The sequence below is a fragment of the Oncorhynchus mykiss genome, chromosome 3 (genome assembly GCF_013265735.2).
Source record: "Oncorhynchus mykiss isolate Arlee chromosome 3, USDA_OmykA_1.1, whole genome shotgun sequence".
NCBI classification, from domain to species: Eukaryota; Metazoa; Chordata; class Actinopteri; order Salmoniformes; family Salmonidae; genus Oncorhynchus; species Oncorhynchus mykiss.
Genome location: NC_048567.1, coordinates 49,578,437 through 49,599,467, shown reverse-complemented (window position 1 = coordinate 49,599,467; position 21,031 = coordinate 49,578,437). Strand labels below are relative to the sequence as shown.

At 42.7% G+C, this 21,031-nt stretch overlaps 1 protein-coding gene across 4 annotated transcripts in view; it reads left to right on the top strand.

Annotated features, from left to right (window-relative positions):
* Positions 1–21,031, top strand: part of LOC110520112 (neurabin-1) — a 44,274-nt gene that overhangs the window by 8,647 nt on the left and 14,596 nt on the right. For all 4 annotated transcript variants that reach the window (XM_021597167.2, XM_021597166.2, XM_021597169.2 and 1 more), the window contains exons 3-5: positions 18,998–19,130; positions 19,291–19,411; positions 19,699–19,803. In XM_021597167.2, the coding sequence (XP_021452842.2) occupies positions 18,998–19,130; positions 19,291–19,411; positions 19,699–19,803 (359 nt within the window). The remainder of the gene's footprint in view (positions 1–18,997; positions 19,131–19,290; positions 19,412–19,698; positions 19,804–21,031) is intronic.

Below are 21,031 nucleotides of genomic sequence, written 5' to 3'. Positions count from 1 at the left end.
ACTCCTTAGGTAGGGTGCCATCTGTAAAATGGTGGGTGTCCTATTTTAGATGAGTCATGATTGAACTGCTTCCAGACAGTTTGAAGTGGGCACGGCACTTTAGGTTTTCCTCAAGCATGCACTTCCTGAAAACACTCCACCCTGGAGTATCTCTTAACAACACGAGGATGAGATGCGTCTTCTGCTATGTGTTGACTCAAAAGTGGAATGCTTCCTCTGGTCTTTCCTTTAAACGTCAACGATGATATTGCAAGCAGGGAGGGCTTCTGTTACAATACTTAACAATTTGTTTCCACAATTGTAGCATTACTTGCCTAGAGAGTAAAGTTATGTAAGCGGAGTTCTTTCCCTCTCAAACAGGCCTCTCAGGAGAAAAGACACTCTCCTTTTGCAATAGGAGTAATTTCGGTGACAGGTTGGCCCTTGCTGTTGGTGTTTGAATATCAGTTGAAAAAGGGGATTGACTGTCTAATCACAACTGTTGTCTTTTTCAATTATCTGGAAAGCAGAAAGATTTGCATTTGACAGTTTGGTCTTCAACCGAAGCGTCTTTCCATTTCATTTTCAACACCAGTCTGTCCTCACCTCTAGTGGCACAATACAGAATGATTCTAGTTTACCTCACTAGTAGTGCTTGACTAGGGTATTCAGTCGACAATGCCGCAGACAGTGTGCTGGTTTGAGCTGGCCCTGCCTGGCGTCGTATGGTGGGCCACTCTGGAGCCCTGGCCTGCTATCAGAGGAGAGTTGAAGTGCTTTGTGCTATAGCCTGCAGCAGGATTTAGGTCTTTGTGTGCAACCTGAGCCTGTACAGAGGGGACCTGTCGTCTGAGGAAGAAAGGTCTTCTTTGTCAAGCTGCTGTTGGAGACTCCCATTCTGAACATGTCCCTTGACCGAGGCTCAAAAGACAGTTTGCAGCTGCACATATGGAGAGTTACTGTTTGTTTTTTGCAAATGATGGATTGTAAATTCGTTGACACTGATTTTCAGACACCTGTACTCCTATCCCATTAGCTCTGTACTTAATCTGCTTGTTCGGCTTTGATGCATCTTTAAAAATAGAGGTTGTGCTTTACGTAAGGAATCTCAACTTAAGTTGACACTTTGTACCCATCAGAGGCTGAGTATTCCGGGCCTCCCGAGTGGCGCAGCGGTCTAAGGCACTGCATCGCAGTGTTGCGGCGTCACTACAGTCTGGAGTCATAACCGTCCGTGACCGGGAATCCCATAGAGCGGCGCACAAATGGCCCTGCGTCGTCTGGGTTAGGGGAGGGTTTGCCCAGGGGTGCTTTACTTGGCTCATCTCGCTCTAGCGACTCCTTGTGTCGGGCCGGGCGCCTGCAGTTGATCTGTGTTTCCTCTGACCAGTGGTGGGAAAAGTACCTAATTGTCGTCCTTGAGTAACAGTATAGCTACATTTTTTTTTAATAGAAAGTTACTCAAGTAAAAGTCAGCCAGTAAAATACTACTTGAGTAAAAGTCAAAGTATTTGGTTTAAAATATACTTAAGTATCAAAAGTAAATATAAATAAGAAAGAAATTCCTTATATTAAGCAAAGCAGGCGGCAATGTTTTCTTGTTTTTAAAATGTATGGATAGCCAGGGGCACACTCCAGCGCTCAGAAGTTATTTACAAAAGATTTTGTGTTTAGTGAGTCCGCCAGGCCAGAGGCAGTAGGGATGACCAGGTGTTCTCTTGATAAGTGCTTGAATTTGACAATTTTCCTGTCCTGCTGAGCACTCAAAATGTAATGAGTACTTTTGGGTGTCAGGGAAAATGTATGGAGTAAAAAGTACAATATATTCTTTAGGAATGTAGTGAAGTAAAAGTTGTCAAAAATATAAATGGTAAGTCGTTTTTTGGGGTATCTGTACTTTAAGTAGTACTTTACACCACTGACTCCGACACATTGTTGTAGCTGGTTTCCGGGTTAAGCGAGTGGGTGTTAAGAAGTGTGGCTTGACGGGTCATGTTTCGGAGGACACATGACTCCACCTTCGCCTCTCCCACAGCCAGTTGTGGAGTTGCAGCGACGAGACCAGATCGCAATCACAAAATTGTGGAGAATAAAGGTGTAAAAAAATGACTAACTATAAAAACAACAACAAAGAAGCTGAGTATTCCAACCTGAAGTGCTATAATGGTTATTTGAAGGTTAGGCTTAATTACAAGGTGACAATTATGTCAAAGTTACGTTGGACCTTTTTTGTCTACTGCCTGCTATACTACCCGGAGACTACCCACTGGCTTGTTGACACGTGCACACTGTCATATTTCTGTATGCCAGATAATATAGGGCAGACCACTTCTGCTCCTTGATTTACTGTAGTCGAAATGTCTGTATTGCCGCAGGTTCCTCAGTCAGTCAATGCATTAATGCAATGGTGGGGGGGGAAATATCTTCATGTTAATATTTGGATAACAGAGCACCTAGATGGGGTGTTGGATACGATGTACTGCATTCCCATAGCAGCTGAGTCGGTAGTAGTCTGTTGCTGCAGCAGTCTCAACCTTCTGTACAGGCCTCGTGATAAATGGTCAACATAAACACTGGGGTTATACCTTAGTCTTTTCCACACGTTTTATCTTCAAGATATCTCTTTGCGCAATCGTTTTCGTATCGTTTTATGTCATATTGCATAGCTTTTATTCTTACTTCAAAGAATGGCTGGGTGATCAATCAAATGAATTTGAATGCATGTTTTGGTGCGCTGTTCCAAATGCCTGTATCGCAAGAATCCTTAACATTCTCATCTGTTGCATCAGACTAATTGCTTTTTAAGGTAACTGGTTGTATGAATTTGGACTCTATCATCTCACAACTGTCCCAGAGTCTGTTTGGAATAGGCTATTTCTTTCTTGACAAGCTGACCAATAGAATAGGTCAACTTTTCTACTACAGGGGATAGTAGGTTGACAAAGGCCAGTGATTTTGCTGTTCGTTACTCGTCTTGCTGGCTGAGAGTTAGCAGTTATTCTAACATCTTCAAAGTGCACATCAGAATTCGGTAAGAAGGACCGCACATCATTCATCCTCGACTTGCATGTTCTGATTATATGAATTGCCCTAATATAAATGTGATTTCTGTCATTCTGAGCACAGTAGGTGGAAGCCCTAATCAGGTTACACAACCTATGCATATGGGTACGGTCAATTTCTCAAATGTCCGGTAAATTAAAATGCTGTTGGTCAAATGTCCGGCGCCATGTTTTCCTAATTGAAACCCAGTCATAGACAGACTTGAAAGCCAGATCGGTGATTATTGCAAAAAAGCAGGTTAAACTAATTTGATCAAATAAAATGATTAGTGGGTCTTATGGTTTTGGAAGGCATATTTAGCCTAAATATAATTGTATACCTGTATAACTGTATACCTGACTGTATACCTGACTGTATACCTGACTGTATACCTGACTGAAATGCAGTGCATTGACCTTTTTTTAATTGTGCAACAAAGCTTATTTAGATCTTGAATCGCCCATAAATAAATAAAAAAATGCAATATGATTTTCAGGACATATCTCCCAGCCCTATTTCAAAGGGCTTTTGAAACATTTGATTGTGTCATAGGCAGAGGTAAGGAAAGGGTTAACTCCTCTGTTCTCCGTACAGTTGGAATTGTGTTTTCTAGGTGTGGCCTAATCTGAAGAAAATTATGGAGTGGTGTGACACACAGAGCTATGTTCAAACTGTGAACCACAGGTCTAACAAACAGCACACCCGGCAATCTGTATCTGCTGACATTCACATTCACCTTGACACCAATGCTATGACCACATGTTGTAGAATTATAGTAGAGAGCGGTAACACTCCCCAGTTCCAGGTGTGTTATTATCCTGTTGTAGATACTGTGTGCAGTACCGAGGTAAGTACACTGTAGTTTATCCAGTTAATTCACTGTCCAGAGAGGCTGACTAAACTATTGTACTGTGCTGCTCATTGCTGTTGAAGTCTGGGTAGACATTTGGAGTTTAGTTTAGTTTTTTTTTTTTTTTTTTTACAGGGACAGTGCACATTAATCAACGTTTCAGTAAAAGTGCCGGTTTTAGCCAGCCGGCTAATTTTCAACCGCAGTCCCTGGGCAGGTTATTAAAAACAATTACAATATGGACAATAGCAGCATAGAACAAGCAAGACATAGCAACATAGGACAAGCAAGACATAGTATACAGACAGAGCAACATAGGACAAGCAAGACGTAGCATACAGACAGAGCAACATAAAGCAGCAAGACAAAATTCATAAAAGCAACAAAGTGTTTCCACACCTCACAAGCTACAGACAACAGACAACATGGAAAGCGGCAACACACAGCTAGGGAGTTGGGAATGAGTTAATCTTCAGAGAAAAGCATATTGGCACTGAGTATGGATCAACAATATTGTAGTTACTCCACAATACTAACCTAATTGACATTGTGGAAAGAAGGAAAAAATATGTATCCTGTTTGCAACAAGGCACTAAAGTAATACTGCAGTAAATGTGGCAGAGCAATTACCTTTTTGTCCTGAATACAAAGTGCTATGTTTGGGGCAAATCCAATACTATAAGGACAGACGCTGGAGATGAGAAGCAGGTACAGGGAGTGAACATTTAGCCAACGGACAGCGTAAACATAAACAAAAATAATGCTGACACGGGGAACAAACTGAGGAGCAGACAGATGTATAGGGACAATCATCAAAGTAAGGGAGTCCAGGTGAGTCTAATGAGCGCTGATGCGCGTAATGATGGTGACAGGTGTGCGTTATGAAGGGCAGCCTGGTGCTGGAGAGCGGTAGCAGGCATGACAGTACACCCCCACCCGGCGTCCTAACCTGGGCGAGCCTGACGGGCTGGCTGAAGCGTAGAAGCCCGACGAGCCAGCTGAATCGTGGAGCCCGATGAACTGGCTGAGGCATGACGTGGGTTGGGCGCCTGCCGAGGCAAGTAAACCGCTCAGGCCAACTGAGGCACCCCCAGTTCCATCGGCGACGGAACCCGGACCCAACTTCTCCAACAAAAACAAAAACTCCCTGATGCTTCACATATTGGTGTCAGCATTCTGTAAGGACAGACGCTGGAGATGAGAAGCAGGTACAGGGAGTGAACATTTAATAACCAACAAACGGAACAGAATACGGACAGGGGAAACTTAAACGACAATGCTAACATGGGGAACAAACTGAGGAGCAGACAGATATAGAGGGGCAATCAATAAAGTAAGGGAGTCCAATGAGCGCTGATGCGCGTAGTGATGGTGACAGGTGTGCGTAATGAAGGGCAGCCTGGTGCCCTCGAGCGCTAGAGAGGAAGAGCGGGAATAGGTGTGACAAATACAACACATTACTGAATATGACTATCCATATTTTCAAGCTTAGTGGTGGCTGCATCATGTTATGGGTATTCTTGTAATCATTAAGGACCGGGGAGTTTTTCGGAATTAAAAAAAAAAAAAAATGGATTGGATTGGAGCTAAGCACAGGCAAAATCGTAGAGGAAAACCTGGTTGTCTGCTTTACACCAGACACTGGGAGATTAATTCACCTTTCAGCAGGACAATGAACTAAAACACAAGGCTAGAGTTGCTCTACACTAGAGTTGCTCACCAAGAAGACAGTGAATGTTTCTGAGGGGCCGAGTTAAATCTTGAATTGACTTAAATCCACTTAAAAATCTATGGCAATATCTGAAAATGGTTGTCTAGCAATGATCAACAACCAATTTGATAGAGCTTGAAATTATTTGAAAATAATAATTGGCAAATGTTGCACAATCCAGCTGCGGAGAGCTCTTACAGATGTACCCAGAAAGACTCTTACAGATGTAATTGCTGCCGATGGTGCTTCTACAAAGTATTGACTCAGGGGTGTGACTCATTATGTAAATTAGATAGATCTGTATTTAATTCGAAATACATTTGCAAAAAGAAATGTAAACATGTTTTCACTTTGTCGTTATGGGGTATTGAGTGTAGCTGGTGAGAAAAACATAACTTTCATGTGTAGTAAGTAAAGGGTTATGAATGCTTTCTGAAGGCACTGTACAGTGTCAATGTTTAGGATCACTATGTTTGATGTACAGTTACCAGATGACATGTCGTCATACCCTGGGTTGTTATGAACAGAATGAATCTATGACTCAGATTGCCAATTATAATGGGCTGTTTTTGGATAGCGTGAACAACAATCGGAATTGTGTGATGGCAGGGATGCAGTGCTGTGTTCCAAATAAAACTACAAGTGTGCTTGCTGTAGTTCCTCAACGGCACAGCTAGGAGAGCTAAAAAAAACACCTTATAGTTGAAGACTCTTCTTTGAGTCATAAAAGTGCATTGAGATTACTGTGCACACTTTGAAAAGGTGTGTGGCCACTTGGAGACACCAGTTAGACCTCACTCAAGCCTTGTCATTGTTTGTCTTATGTTGCACCAACTCCACATTTTCCAGGAATGTTCCTATGATTTTACTCAATGTATCCAGTATATTTTCTGACTTGGTTATCAACAAATGCGGCAAAAAGTAGAGTAAATGTAAAATTCTCAAATCAACAGTGTAATGTTTGGATCCAGTCTTCTGTCAGGTGAACTGTCCCCAAACAATTTGATTTGTTGGTTCTAAGCATTAAACTTTCAAGTAGTTCTTTGTTGACTGTTGCTGGGTGCTATCGTCCTCCATCCTCACCGGCCCTAAGAGCTCTCCTAGCCCCTTACACTGTCTGAATTTGTCCTGCTAGGTGACCTAAACTGGGACATGCTTAAACCATCTGACCAAGTCCTAAAGCAATGGGACTCCCTAAATCTTTCTCAGATTATTACCAATCCCACAAGGTATGACTCAAAATACCCAGAAAAGGCTACTCTCCTCAATGTTATCCTCACAAATAATTCTGATAGGTATCAGTCCAGTGGTTTCTCTAATGACCTTAGTGATAACTCAGTGAAACAACCTGTCCTGATTTGTCATTGACACTTGCTAAAAAACGTAATGAACTGGCCTCTGTAAAATGGTATAGAATCAGCTTGAAGACTGTCGTCTGTCGAAGACGCTTGGATCTTCTTTTTTAAATATTTTCAGTGGTATTATTAACAAATACGCCCCATAAAGAAAATTCGAATTAAAAACAGGTTCAGCCCCTGGTTCGACTGTGATCTTGCAGAGTTACTCCACCTCAACAATTGCATTTGGTGAAAATGCTCAGGCAAATGAGAAATAAGTGCACTCAGGCTATCCGGAAGGCCAAAGTTAGTTACTTTAACTTCTCTGGGATATGTGGGACGTTGGCGTCCCACCTCGCCAACAGCCAGTGAAATTGTAGAGCGCCAAATTCAAAACAACAGAAATCCCATAATTAAAATTCCTCAAACATACCAGTACTTTACACAATTTTAAAGATAAACTTCTTGTAAAGTTTACTTGATTTCAAGTAGGCTTTATGGCGAAAGCATACAAAGTCAGGTCAGCACCTAGTTACAGAAAACCATATAGTCATTTTCCAGCCAAGGAGAGGGCTCACAAAATCAGAAATAGCGATTTAAATTAATCACTAACCTTTTGATGATCTTCATCAGATGGCACTCACAGGACTTCATGTTACACAATAAATGTGTGTTTTGTTCGATAAAGTTAAACTTTATGTCCAAAAACCTAATTTGAAATTGGTGTGTTATGATCAGAAATGCATTGTCTCAAACAAACATCCGCTGAAAGTGCAGAGAGCCACATCAAATTACAGAATGACTCATAATAAACATTGATAAAAGATACAAGTGTTATACATGGAAATAACTTTAACTTCTCCTTAATGCAACCGCTATGTCAGATTTCAAAATGGTTTTACGGCGAAAGCACACCTTGCGATTATGTTTGGTCAGCGCTAGTCACAGAAAAACATCCAGCCATTTCCCAAAAAAGGAGAGGTGTCAGAAATGGCGTTATTCACTTACCTATATATTCACTTACCTTTTGATGATCTTGATCGGAATACACTCCCAGGAATCCCAGTTCCACAATAAATGTTTGTTTTGTTTGATAAAGTCCATAATTTATGTCCAAATACCTCCTTTTTGTTAGCGCGTTTAGCCCAGTAATCCAAATGCATAATGCGCAATCACTTGTTCAGACAAAATGTCTATTACAGTTTGTAGAAACATGTCAAGGGATGTATAGAATCAATCTTTAGGATGTTTTTAACATAAATCTTCCAATAATGTTCCAACCGGAGAATTCCTTTGTCTTTAGAAATGCAATGGAATGCAGCAACCTTTCACGGGAACGCGCGTGATCAGCTCATGGCACTCTGCCAGACACCTGGTTGAAACGGCTCTCATTCGCCCCCACTTCACAGTAAAAGCCTCAAACAAGGTTCTAAAGACTGTTGACATCTAGTGGAAGCCTTAGGAAGTGCAATATGATCCCAAGACACTGTATATTCAATAGGCAATGACTTGAAAAACTACAAACCCCAGACTTCCCATTTCCTGGTTGGATTTTTTTCTCAGGTTTTTGCCTGCCATGTGAGTTCTGTTATACTCACAGACATCATCAAACTGTTTTAGAAACTTCAGAGTGTTTTCTATCCAATACTAATAATAATAATAATAATATGCATATATTAGCATCTGGGACAGAGTAGGAGGCAGTTCCGTCTGGGCACGCTATTCATCCAAAAGTGAAAATGCTGCTCCCTATCCCAAAAAGGTTAAGAACAAATTCTTATTTGCAATGGTGTCCTACCCTGGCCAAACCCAGACGACACTGGGCCAATTGTGCGCCACCCTATGGGGCGGCCTGGATTCGAACCAGGTACTGCAGTGACACATCTTGCACTGAGATGCATTGTCTTAGACCACTGCGCCACTCGGGAGCCCACTTGTTTAGACCCTTTCTTCTTTAAGGTTGCTGCCCCTATCATCGCCAAGCCTATCTCAGACCTTTTTAACCTGTCTCTCCTTTCTGGGGAGATTCCCATTGCTTGGAAGGCAGCCACGTTTCCTCCTTTTATTTAACTGTTAGGCCTATTTCTATTTTGCCCTGTTTATCAAAAGTGTTGGGAAAAACTTGTATGTAATCAACTGACTAGTTTACTTGATGTCTATAGTATTCTCTGGTATGCAATCTAGTTTCCTCTCAGGTTATGGATGTCACTGCAACATTAAAGGTCCTCAATGATGTCACCATTGCCCTTGATTCAAACAATGTTCAGCTGCTATTTTTATTGACTTGGCCAAAACTTTTGATACAGTAGACCATTACATTCTTGTGGGCCGGCTAAGGAGTATTGGTGTCTCTAAGGGGTATTTGGCCTGGTTTGCTGACTACCTCAAGAGTGCAGTGTATAAAGTCAGAACATCTGCTGTCTCAGCCACTGCCTGTCACCAAGGGAGCACCCCAAGGCTCGATCCTAGGCCCTACGCTCTTCTCAATTTGCATCAACAACATAGCTCAGGTAGTAGGAAGCCCTCTTCCATTTACATGCAGATGATAGTCATACTCAGCTGGCCCGGACTTTGTGTTAAATGCTTTACAACAAAGCTTTGTAAGAGTTAAGCAAGCTTTCTCTGCCCTTCAGAACACCTCCAAAACAATATGGTAAAAATAATTCCCTTCTCCCCACAGGTGTGATTACTACCTCTGAGGGGTTAGAGCTTGAGGTAGTCACCTCATACAAGTACTTGGGAGTATGGATAGACGGTACACTGTCCTTCTCTCAGCACAAATCAAAGCTCCAGGCTAAAGTTAAATCTAGACTTGGTTTCCTCTGTCGTAATCGCTCCTCCTTCACCCCAGCTGCCAAACTAACCCTGATTCAGATGACCATCCTACCCTTGCAAGATTTCGGAGATATAATTTATAGATCGGCAGGTAAGGGTGATCTCGAGTGGCTAGATGTTCTTTACTGTTCGGCCATCGGATTTGCCACCAATGTTCCTTATAGGACTAATCACTGCACTCTATACTCCTCTGTAAGCTGGTCATCTTTGTATACTCGTCGCAAGACCCACTAGTTGATGCTTATTTCTAAAACCTGCTTAGGCCTCACTCCGCCCTATCTCAGATATCTACTGCAGCCCTCATCCTTCACATACAACAGCCGTTCTGCCAGTCACATTCTGGTCCCAAAGCACACACATTCCTGGGTCGCTCGTCTTTTAAGTTGGCTGCAGCTTGCGACTGGAACGAGCTGCAACAAACACTCAAACTGGACAGTTTTATTTCAGTCTCTTCATTGAAAGACTCAATCATGGACACTCTCACTGACAGTTGTGGCTGCTTTTCATGATGTATTGTTGTCTCTACCTTCTTGCCCTCTGTGCTGTTGTCTGTGCCCAGTAATGTTTTGTGCTGCTACCATGTTGTTGTTGTGTTGCTACCATGCTGTGTTGTCATGGGTTGCTTGCTTGCTATGTTGCTAGGTCTATTATGTAGTGTTGTCGTGATGTGTGTGTTGTCCTATATTTATATTTTATTTTTGTAATTTTTAATCCCAGCCCCCGTTCCGCAGGAGGCCTTTTTGCCTTTTGGTAGTCCGTCATTGTAAAAAATAATTTGTTCTTAACTGGTCTAGTTAAATAAAAACAGTTTTGTCCTAAACTTTGGTCTAATAATTTTCCCATAATCTCCAAACTGTTGCCTTTCAATTACTACCATTATTTTCAGGTTTCTTCCTTAAGAAACATTTACATTTAGCCTATCCATATAGGCCAATTCCCACATGTGTAAAGGGTTCAAATAAATAATTGTTAAACATATACTTTTTTGCCCAGATGCACTTTTAAATTTAGATTTTGGCAAATAAGCCGTTTTTCTACTTACCCCGAATCAGATGAACTCATGGGTATCATTTTTATGTCTGCGCGCAGTTTGTAGGAAGTTGCTAACTAGTGTTAGCGCAATGACTGGAAGTCTATGCGAGCAGCTAGCAAGTCTATGGGAGCAGCTATTATAGATGTCAAGTCATTGCGCTAACGCTAGTTAGCAGTGGTTCACAAAACTCATTTTAACTTCCTTAATTCAAACTGCACACGGAGACAAATTGTATCAATGAGTTCATCTGACTCTGGGTAAGTATACGAAGGGCTTGATTGCCAAAATATTGCACTATCCCTTTAAATCAGTGACTAGTTACAATGTATATTTGTTGCCAACATAATTAGCAGTGGCGCTAATGAGAGACTTGAATCAGTTATATCTCAGATGGCGTCAACATAAATAAGTTTACTTTTTTTTTAAGTCACCAGAAGTGACTTTCTCAGTCGTTCTACAGAAAGAAACATTATGTTGTGGCATGCCCTTTGTCCTGCTCGATTTCCTGTGTGTGAATCCTGGAAAGTGGAGAGAAGTGAACGTAGATACCATTCGGCCCCACTACTCTATAGTCATGGACACTCAAGGAGGGGCGGCTCCTGTACATCCCCCTCCACAAAATGTTATACTTTAATTTCCTGTCTCTGTTTCGTTCTCTTTGGTTGCCAGAGGAATGTGTCTGACACACTCCACCAACGTTCCCTCGAAGCTGTGCGCACAGTAGCCCTGAGACTGCCGCGCAAAGCTTACAAGAAATATCAGCCCACGGAGAGACGAACGAGATTGAACTTCACTCAACTTTCTCGGGTTTTCCCCGTTAACACTATCGACGTTTCCCTTTACTGTGGCAATTGGGATCGAATCAATGCAATATTACCCACTTTCAATACGACATACCGAAACAAAACTAATTATGCAAGAGAGTTTGTTGTAGGCAGAACGAATCGGAGTAGGATTTTATTGGGCACGACAAGCTGCCGTAGGCCTAAATGCAAATCAACCATTGCCATATATGGATCTGTGCCATTTACTTTGAACTGGACTGTGTTTACAGCTGTGGTCGTGATAGAGATGAGCTTGTTTTGAGATCAAAGCAAGAGCTGCATGTAGCCACGTGTGGACATTTTGTTCATATATTTTGCTAGTTAGTGAGTTATTAGCCCAGTTATAGATAATTTGTAGTCAGCAATAAGGGAGTGATTGCTTCCTACAAGAGCTCAAAATGTGTACATCTCTAGACGTCTTTGAAAAGCGAGTCAAGTAAAGAGCTTTTTTGTCTTAAAGGCAGTGTTGTATTTTTAGACTGGCTTAAATAAGCTAAGTAGCCAATAGGCAGAGGGTAGCATAATTTGTCTGATTCTCTGTAATAATGGAATGGGAATAATAATTAATTTTATTTTGTAAAGTGGTTTCTTGTATCTAGCAACACAAATGTTTTCAGGCATCTCTTTGTCTGAAGGACAAGTGGATAAACAGGTTAATGTCAGGCCCTGCATGTTTTTTTTCCTTCTCCAAAGTCCCATGGAATGCCTACGTTGAACTCAACACATTCTCTGCTACTTTAGGCTGAGTGATAGAACAGCTATTTCCATGTTTAAAATGTTGTGGGATGCATAATTTTCTCCATTGTTTTTGATGGTTGGCAACTCTGGTAGGCCTACATTATGATCAAATAGCCACAGTAGCCTACTTGGCCACTGCTTAAACTGTAACTTAAAGCGGGTTCAGCCTCAGTGTTCACAGTAAACACATGCTGGAAGTTGCACAGAATTTTCATAATGTTCAAGTTTGCGCTCAGCAGACCTGAAATTTGCTTAGTGACGAAAATATTTTGAGGGAACATTGCACTCCACCCCTTACCCAGCCAGTAGAGAAGCCGGAGAGGTGAGGAGAAGGAGGCCCGGCCTGCCAGGATCTGTGCTCCCTCCAGACATCTGGGCTGGAGACTGGAGGGATGGGCCTGAATACTAATACAGCTGCCTCAATGCTGCCTTTTCGCTCTTTGGCACAGGGAGACGCCGACTAGTCTGGGGCTGATTGTGATTGCCTCATAATGCGTTTCATTGTGTGATTTTAAAAGTAAGTACATCAATAACTGTTGTTTTCACTTAGCTGGTTGACAGAAGATGAAGTGGTATCGGAGGGTTTTTGACAGCTGCCCATAGCAGGGCACGAGAGGTGCCTGTTAATCTGAGTCTGTGGGCCGTTTAGAAGCAAACCTGTTCAACCTGTCTGCACTCCACGCTCCTTTGAATATGATTCCAAAATGGAACCCAGCCGCATTCTATCCATCTTAATCCACGTCACCAAACACAAGGTTAGGGTATGGCCTCTTTGTCACAATTAAACAGTCAGTCACTTGCTTTTCCAGAGTGATTCATTGTTTATTTCTTCAAAGGTAGAGTTGAAAAGGAGGCCTATTTGACAGATATTTTTTGTTGTTGAACCAATGTCTATTTTTTTTTAAAATCTGGTCTCATCTTTTTGTAGAGCGTGCTAGCAGGAAGTATTGAACCGATTCCGTGCTCTGTTTATTCAGGACTGAATAACTTGGCGGCATGCTTTCTTTCCTAATTACTGTATGATCTGCACCAGGCCCCTGCCCTGCTCCCACAGCATGTTTTCATTTGTTGTCTTTGTAGAGCTGCTTACATTATGTGCTCTTCCCGATCCTGCGCTCGGCGCTCGCTTTGGTGCCCTTGCGTAGCTCGGGCTTCTCTGGTTAGCTTCCCTCCCAGCTGCTGACTCATTTCCCACAGTGGTATGTTTTGGGGGGAAGGGATAACGGGAGAGGGGGAAAATATGTGTGTGTGTGTGTGTGTGTGTGTGTGTACAGCAGGCAGGCCTCTGTGGTGGTTGAAGGTGGATGAAGTGTAATTGTCAAGCCAGGCGTGCTGGGAGACAGGCTTTCACAAGCCATGGAGAAACAGAAAATATGAAGCAGATGGCACTACGGTTTACCAAGCCACATCACAGCTTCTGCCACTCTATTAAAGATTTAGTGGCACAAAATGTAAAAAAATAAAATGCTACATTAATTGCCCAGCTTTCAGCTCAGTAGTCAAAGAGAATACTATGCGCTTGACCGATTTTGATCTGAATCTGCTTGTCCTTGCCCTCCAGAATGGAACAAATTGTTACTCTTACCTGGCCAACCACCAGGCCTGCACACAGAGATAAAGGTAAATGGGTGTTTCACATGGTAACTGGAGATTGGTGATCACAACGTCAAGCTGTTTTTTAGGGGGGGGGGGTTAATAAAGACATTGATTCCAGAGTCTCTATCTTGTGTGGAAGACGGTGCTTGAGTGATTAGGTTTCGGCAACAGAGAAAGGAACATTGTTCCGAATAGCTGGAATATTCCATGGCAACAGGAAAATGGAACAAAAGAAGTGAGAGGGGAGAAGCCAAGCAAAACCACTGCAGCGCTACTGCAGAGTCCAACTGAGGCCTGGGATGCATCAGTGTGTTCCCGCCGTTCTACAATTTACATTTTCTATTAACGTTTCTCCACTTAATTACTGTACACCCCCAAAACCAGGCCTTTTTTTATCCTTAATGACTTTTGTCTGCCTCGGTTTTATTGATTCTTTTTGGGATTTTAACTGGCTATTAAATCCCAAACCAATTGGATTCGGTTGTTCACATAGACTTTTTCTAGAGCACACTGTTCTCAGCCTTAGTAAATGTGTGCGTGTCTGATAATCCAAGGACTGGTGTGCTCCGACTAAACTATTTTCATTTGAAATGGCAGAGAGCACTTGTACTATACATCCTGTATTAATTGGCAGATTCAGTCATCTCAATACCAAGTGAGATGGCATTGCTTGTGTCCAAGCTTAAGCAATGTCTGTCCAGCTAGGAGAATAAAGCCAAAGCAGGGGATGCAGGCAGGGGAAATGGTGTTCAGCTATGAGATTATACCCACGGACACGGTCAAAATCTACATCTACCTCTAGTAAAATGAGGGCCATTCTTCACTTCCACAAAATTGCAATAGTGTGTACAAACCTTTTTGGATTGTAATCTGTTTACATGGGAATGTGCTTGTGAGAACCCATAGCGGTCTACACGGAGACGGACGGTTGGTCGTCTCCTACTCCCGCTGAGCTCCTGCCAGGTTCCTCAAGTCCTGACATGCTCCAGCACCCAGACCTCAGACTGGGCTTCTCAGAGTGGAAATGTTTACTGGATTACATCATGCAGCCTTCACACTACTCCTCCATCCAAGCTTCCATAGGGATCTACTTCTAATCATGTAGCTTTCCTCAGTCACTCTCTGCCTACCTCGGCAGACAGCAAACCTCTGCCTTTTTCTGAGGGCTGGCTTGTGTTGTCTCCTGGACCGCACTTCCTTACCACTCGCAACATTTGGGGAGGACTTGGAGATCACAACTGCCATGAACCGCCATGAAGGGAGAGGATTAGTCTCCCTCAGTTAGACATCTATTTTCTACATTGTAGAATAATAGCGAAGACATCAATACCATGAAATAACACACATGGCATCATGAAATAACCAAACAAGTGTTAATAAACAAATCCAAAATATATTTTATATTTGAGATTCTTCAAAGTAGCCACCCTTTGCTTTGATGACAGCTTTGCACACTCTTGGCATTCTCTCAACCAGCTTCATGAGGTGGAATGCATTTCAATTAAATGTTAATTTGTGGAATTTCTTTCCTTAATGCGTTTGAGCCAATAATTTGTGTTGTGACAAGGTATGTGTGGTATACAGAAGAGCCCTATTTGGTTAAAGACCAAGTCCATTTTATGGCAAGAAAAGCTCAAATAAGCAAAGAGAAACGACAGTCCATTCCTTTAAGACATGAAGGTCAGTTTGTCTGGAAAATGTCAAGAACTTTGAAAGTTTCTTCAAGTGCAGTCGCCAAAACCATCAAGTGCTATGATGAAACTGGCTCTCATGAGGACCTTCACAGGAAAGGAAGACCCAGAGACACCAATAAGAAGAAGAGTCTTACTTGGGCCAAAAAACACAAGTAATGGACATTAGACCGGTGGAAATCTGTCCTTTGATCTGATGAGTCCAAATTTAGATTTTTGGCTCCAACCTCCATGTCTTTGTGAGACGCAGAGTAGGTGAACGGATGATCTCTGCTAGAGGTCGACCGATTTATGATTTTTCAATGCCGATACCGATTATTGGAGGATACAAAAAAACGCAGATGCCGATAAATCGGACTATTTTCGGAATAATGACAATTACAACAATACAGAATGAACAATGAACACTTATTTTTTACTTAATACATAAATAAAAACTGTTTAGTCTCATAAATAATAAAACATGTTCAATTCGGTTTAAATAATGGAAAAACAGTGTTGGAGAAGAAAGTAAAAGTGCAATATGTGCCATGTATAAAAAAGCTAACTTTTAAGTTCCTTGCTCAGAACATGAAAACATATGAAAGCTGGTGGTTCCTTTTAACATGAGTCTTCAATATTCCCAGTTAAGAAGTTTTAGGTTGTAGTTATTATAGAAATTATGACGCGTCAACTATTTCTCTCTATACCATTTGTATTTCATATCTTTGACTATTGCATGTTCTTATAGGCACTTTAGCATTGCCAGCTTAATCGCGGGAGTTGATATGCTTGAAGTCATAAACAGCGCTGTGCTTCAAGCATCGCTAAGAGTTGCTGGCAAACGCAGTAAAGTGCTGTTTGAATGATTGCTTACGAGCCTGCTGCTGCCTACCACCGCTCAGTCTGACTGGTCTATCAAATATCAAATCATAGACTTAATTATAATAAACACTCAGAAATACGAGCCTTTGGTCATCAATATGGTCAAATCAGGAAACTGATTTTAAGAAAGGCATTGATGTTTATGGTTAGGTACATTTTGTGCAACAGGTGTGCTTTTTTTGCGAGAAAATTCCCGTTAGTAGATAGCAGGTGAGGGAGGATACATCTATCCTCTGGAGAATGAGAGAGACAGTTTGTGTCTGTCTTTGGTGTTCGCTACTATACTGAACAAAAATATAAACGCAACATGTAAAGTGTTGGTCCCATGTTTCATGAGCTGAAATAAAAGATCCCCGAAATGTTCCATAAGCACACAAAGCTTATTTCTCTCAAATTGTGTTCACAAATTTGTTTACATCCCTGTTAGTAAGCATTTCTCCTTTGCCAGGATAGTCCATCCATCTGACAGGTCAGGCATATCAAGAAGTTGATTAAACAGCATGATAATTACACAGATGCACCTTGTGCTGGAAGACAAAAGGCTACTCTAAAATGTGCAGTTTAGTCACACAACACAATGCCACAGATGTCTCGAGTTTTGAGGGAGCGCGCAATTGGCATGCTGACTGCAGGAACGTCCAAAGGAGCTGTTGCCCAGAGAATTTAATGTTCAATTCTCTACCATAAGCTGCCTCCAACATCGTTTTAGAGAACGGCCTCACAACCGGAGGGGGTGCTAAGAGGTATTTCTGTATGTAATAATGCCATTTTGTGAGGGGAAAAAACATATTCTGATTGGCTAGGTCTGGCTCCCAAGTAGATGGGCCTGGCTCTCAAGTGGGTGGACCTATGCCCTCCCAGGCCCACCCATGGCTGCGCCCCTGCCCAGTTATGTGAAATCTATAGATTAGGACCTAATGAATGTATTTCAATTTACTTATTTCCTTCTATGAACTGTAACTCAGCAAAATCTTTGAAATTGTTGCATGTTGTGTTTTTATATTTTTGTTCAATATAGTGCATGCTTTGACTAACATTGGGCCTCACTTTTCTGAGCTCGTCATTGGGTTGTAATAACACAGTGGGTCATGTCTAAGACTCTGTAGTGACATGAGGTAACAACTACCCTGTCCATGTATGGAGATTGCTGTTGTTACAGTGAGGTCACACATGAAGCTGACCCCATGCCTTAAAAATGAGGGAGAACAGAACAACTCTAGACTAGAGTTTGTTCCCTTGGCTTTGCAGTTGTAGACTCCGCATTCCAACTCTTTTAAACCTTGACATATCTTCCCTTTCCTCCGTTTCCTGTAGCTAGCAACACATTTCGTTTTGAGTGAGTTTCCTGCAGTTCTTGACATAGGATGTCCGAAGAATATCAAAGCTGAAGACTAATGTGTGGTCCGATCTATTCCATCCCCACCATCAGTAGAGCTCCCTTCTCTCGGAGCAGATCTGAGATCATCTGAAAAAAGAAGCTTTGAAATGTCAGCTGGCTGTGCTGCTTGCTCTGGCTCTGTCTCTTTGGCTGGATATCACATTGTGACTGAGGAGAGGACACCATACAGACCTGGGAGCCCACAGCCCAAGCCGTTTTAGATTCTTACTACATCCTGGTAAAGTAGTCACTGTAGATGGTTCTAAGAGTGTTTCACAAATTCGATTATGGAAGGCGGCCATGCCAGCTGACTAATACACGCGGTATGCCGGCTAAATGAACTGTGTGATGTTTGATTTAATCACAGATATGGCGGGATAACGCCCACCTGCAATGAAAGCTGGCAGAGGGCAGTAGATTGCTGACTGAATACAGGCTTTCTGTGAGCTATTCATTTTAGCGCTGAGGATTGCCACCTGTTGCCACAGAGCAATGATCTTTGCCACATCCACTCTTTTCCTTCCAGCTGTGGCCTGCTTTTTCTCGAGGCAGGGTGTGCTTTGCCTGCCACACTTTGTGCGACTAGGATCCTAACACGGAAACCGCTACATCGTCTCTGAACTGAACAGTGTCTGAACTAGTGCTCTGATGTTATGTCTGCTAAAATCGTAGGTTCTTTAAACCCTAATGGAATCCCTGTAACAGTGTGTCTTGGTGCATACTGGCATTTGCATGCCTCAGTGCTTTAGTTTGCTGTAAACTAGGGAGACTGCAAGTTACCTCACTGTCTGAAAACTAAGAGACAGAAGCCTCTTTCACTGGCAAAGGGTGAACAAGAGTTGATGGCACAGAGACTGCTTTTTTTAATTGATAATTAATGGAGGGTTAGAGTTCGAGACATCAAGGCCTAGTCTGCTTAATATTTATTGAAATGCATAACCACAGTAGAGACAAAAACAAATACAATAGTTCTGAGCAGAACAGACTTATTTTAGAGAATAACGTTAATTCTATGAGTACAGAGACAGAAAATGTGTCTGTCCCATATTAGGTCCATTGCTTGTTGTTGGAGTGGTTTACCTAGTTGTAAGCCCCATGCTTGTTGTTCCCACACTGCAGGTGTTCAGCACCTACTCTAACGAGGATTACGACCGGCGCAACGATGAGGTGGACCCCGTGGCGGCGTCGGCTGAGTACGAGCTGGAGAAGAGGGTGGAGAAGATGGACGTGTTCCCTGTGGAAATTGAAAAGGGTCCGTCACCTTGTCTGTCTTTCATCTTTCCTTTATTAATCCATTTGAGTACCATTGGGCAGCCCTGGCCAAGATACATCATCATCAACATCATCACAAGGGTCCAGAGAATGCAGTCCCATCCATCCATTCTAACTCCCCATCTGTCTTTGCCCCACAGGAGACAACGGCCTGGGCATCAGTATCATAGGGATGGGAGTGGGAGCTGACCAGGGCCTGGAGAAACTAGGAATCTTTGTGAAGACCATATCTGAGCGTGGAGCAGCTGAACGGGATGGCAGGTGATGCCCCTGCCTTTGGGGAAACGCGCTCCGCTCCACTGTGCTTAACCGAACAATTACAGTTTTAACCTTGGCATTTAAAATGTGTTGTGAATTATAGGCGTATCATGATGATCCACAACGCTGGAAGAATTTGTGCATTTCAAAGAAATTAAGGAAAAGCGTCACTATAACATAGTTACAGTATTTCTCAAATATCATCCCCTGTTGATTACACTCCCTCTTTCTAACATGCAGTATGTCTCAAATGTCTTGCCTTATGATTGCATTTTGTCCTTTCCAACTAGAATCCAGGTGAATGACCAGATAGTGGAGGTGGATGGGATCAGTCTGGTAGGAGTGACCCAGCTGTTTGCTGCTACAGTTCTGAAGAACACTAAAGGAAGAGTCAGGTGAGCTCAGAGTCCAGCTCTAATAGACCCTTTGATAGAATGGTGCCGGAGGAGATGGCACTCCACACCGTCCTTTCCCACCTGGACAAAAGGAACACCTATGTGAGAATACTATTCATTGACTACAGCTCAGAGTTCAACACCATAGTGCTCTCAAAGCGCATCACTTAGCTGACCCTGGGACTAAACACCTCCCTCTGCAACTGGATCCTGGACTTCCTGACCGGCCGCCCCCAGGTGGTAAGGCTAGGTAACAACACATCTGCCATGCTGATCCTCAACACAGGGGCCCCTCAGGGGTGTGTGCTCAGTCCCCTCCTGTACTCCCTGTTCACCCATGACTGCATGGTCAAGCACGACTCCAACACCATCATTAAGTTTGCCGATGACACAACAGTGGTAGCACTTATCACCCACAACGATGAGATAGCCTATAGGGAGGAGGTCAGAGACCTGCTGGTGTGGTGCCAGGATAACACCCTCTCCCTCAGCGTGACCAAAGGAGATGATCGTGGACCAGAGGAAAAGAGGGCCGAGCACGCCCCCCATTCTCATCGACAGGACTGTAGTGGAGCAGGTTGAGAGCTTCAAGTTCCTTGGTGTCCACATCACCAACGAACTATCATGGTCCAAACACACAGTGACAGTTGTGACAGTTGTGAGGGCACGACAAAGCCTATTCCCCCTCAGGAGACTGCTCTGCCTCCGACCACAAGGCACTACAGAGAATGTGTACGGTCCAGTACATCACTGGGGCCAAGCTTCCTGCCATCCAGGACCTCTATACCAGGTGATATCAGAGGAAGGCCCTACAAATTGCCAAAGACTCTATCCACCCTAGTCGTAGATTGTTCTCTCTGCTACCGCACAGCAAGCAGTACCGGAGCGCCAAGTCTAGGTCCAAGAGGCTCCTTAACAGCTTCTACCCCCAAGCCATAATACTATATTATGCTGATGCTACTCTGTTTATTATCTATGCCTGGTTACTTTACCTCTGTACGTATTACCTCAATTACCTCGACTAACCGGTGCCCCCTCACATTGACTGTACCGGTACCCCCTGTATATAGCCTCGTTACTGTTATTTTATTGTTGCTCTTTATTTATTTGTTATTTTCTTCTTTTTTTTCTTTCTTTTTTGACTTATTTGTTTATACTTCAGTTTTATTTAGTAAATACTTAACACTTATTTTTCTTTAAACTGCATTGGTTAAGGGCTTGTAAGTAA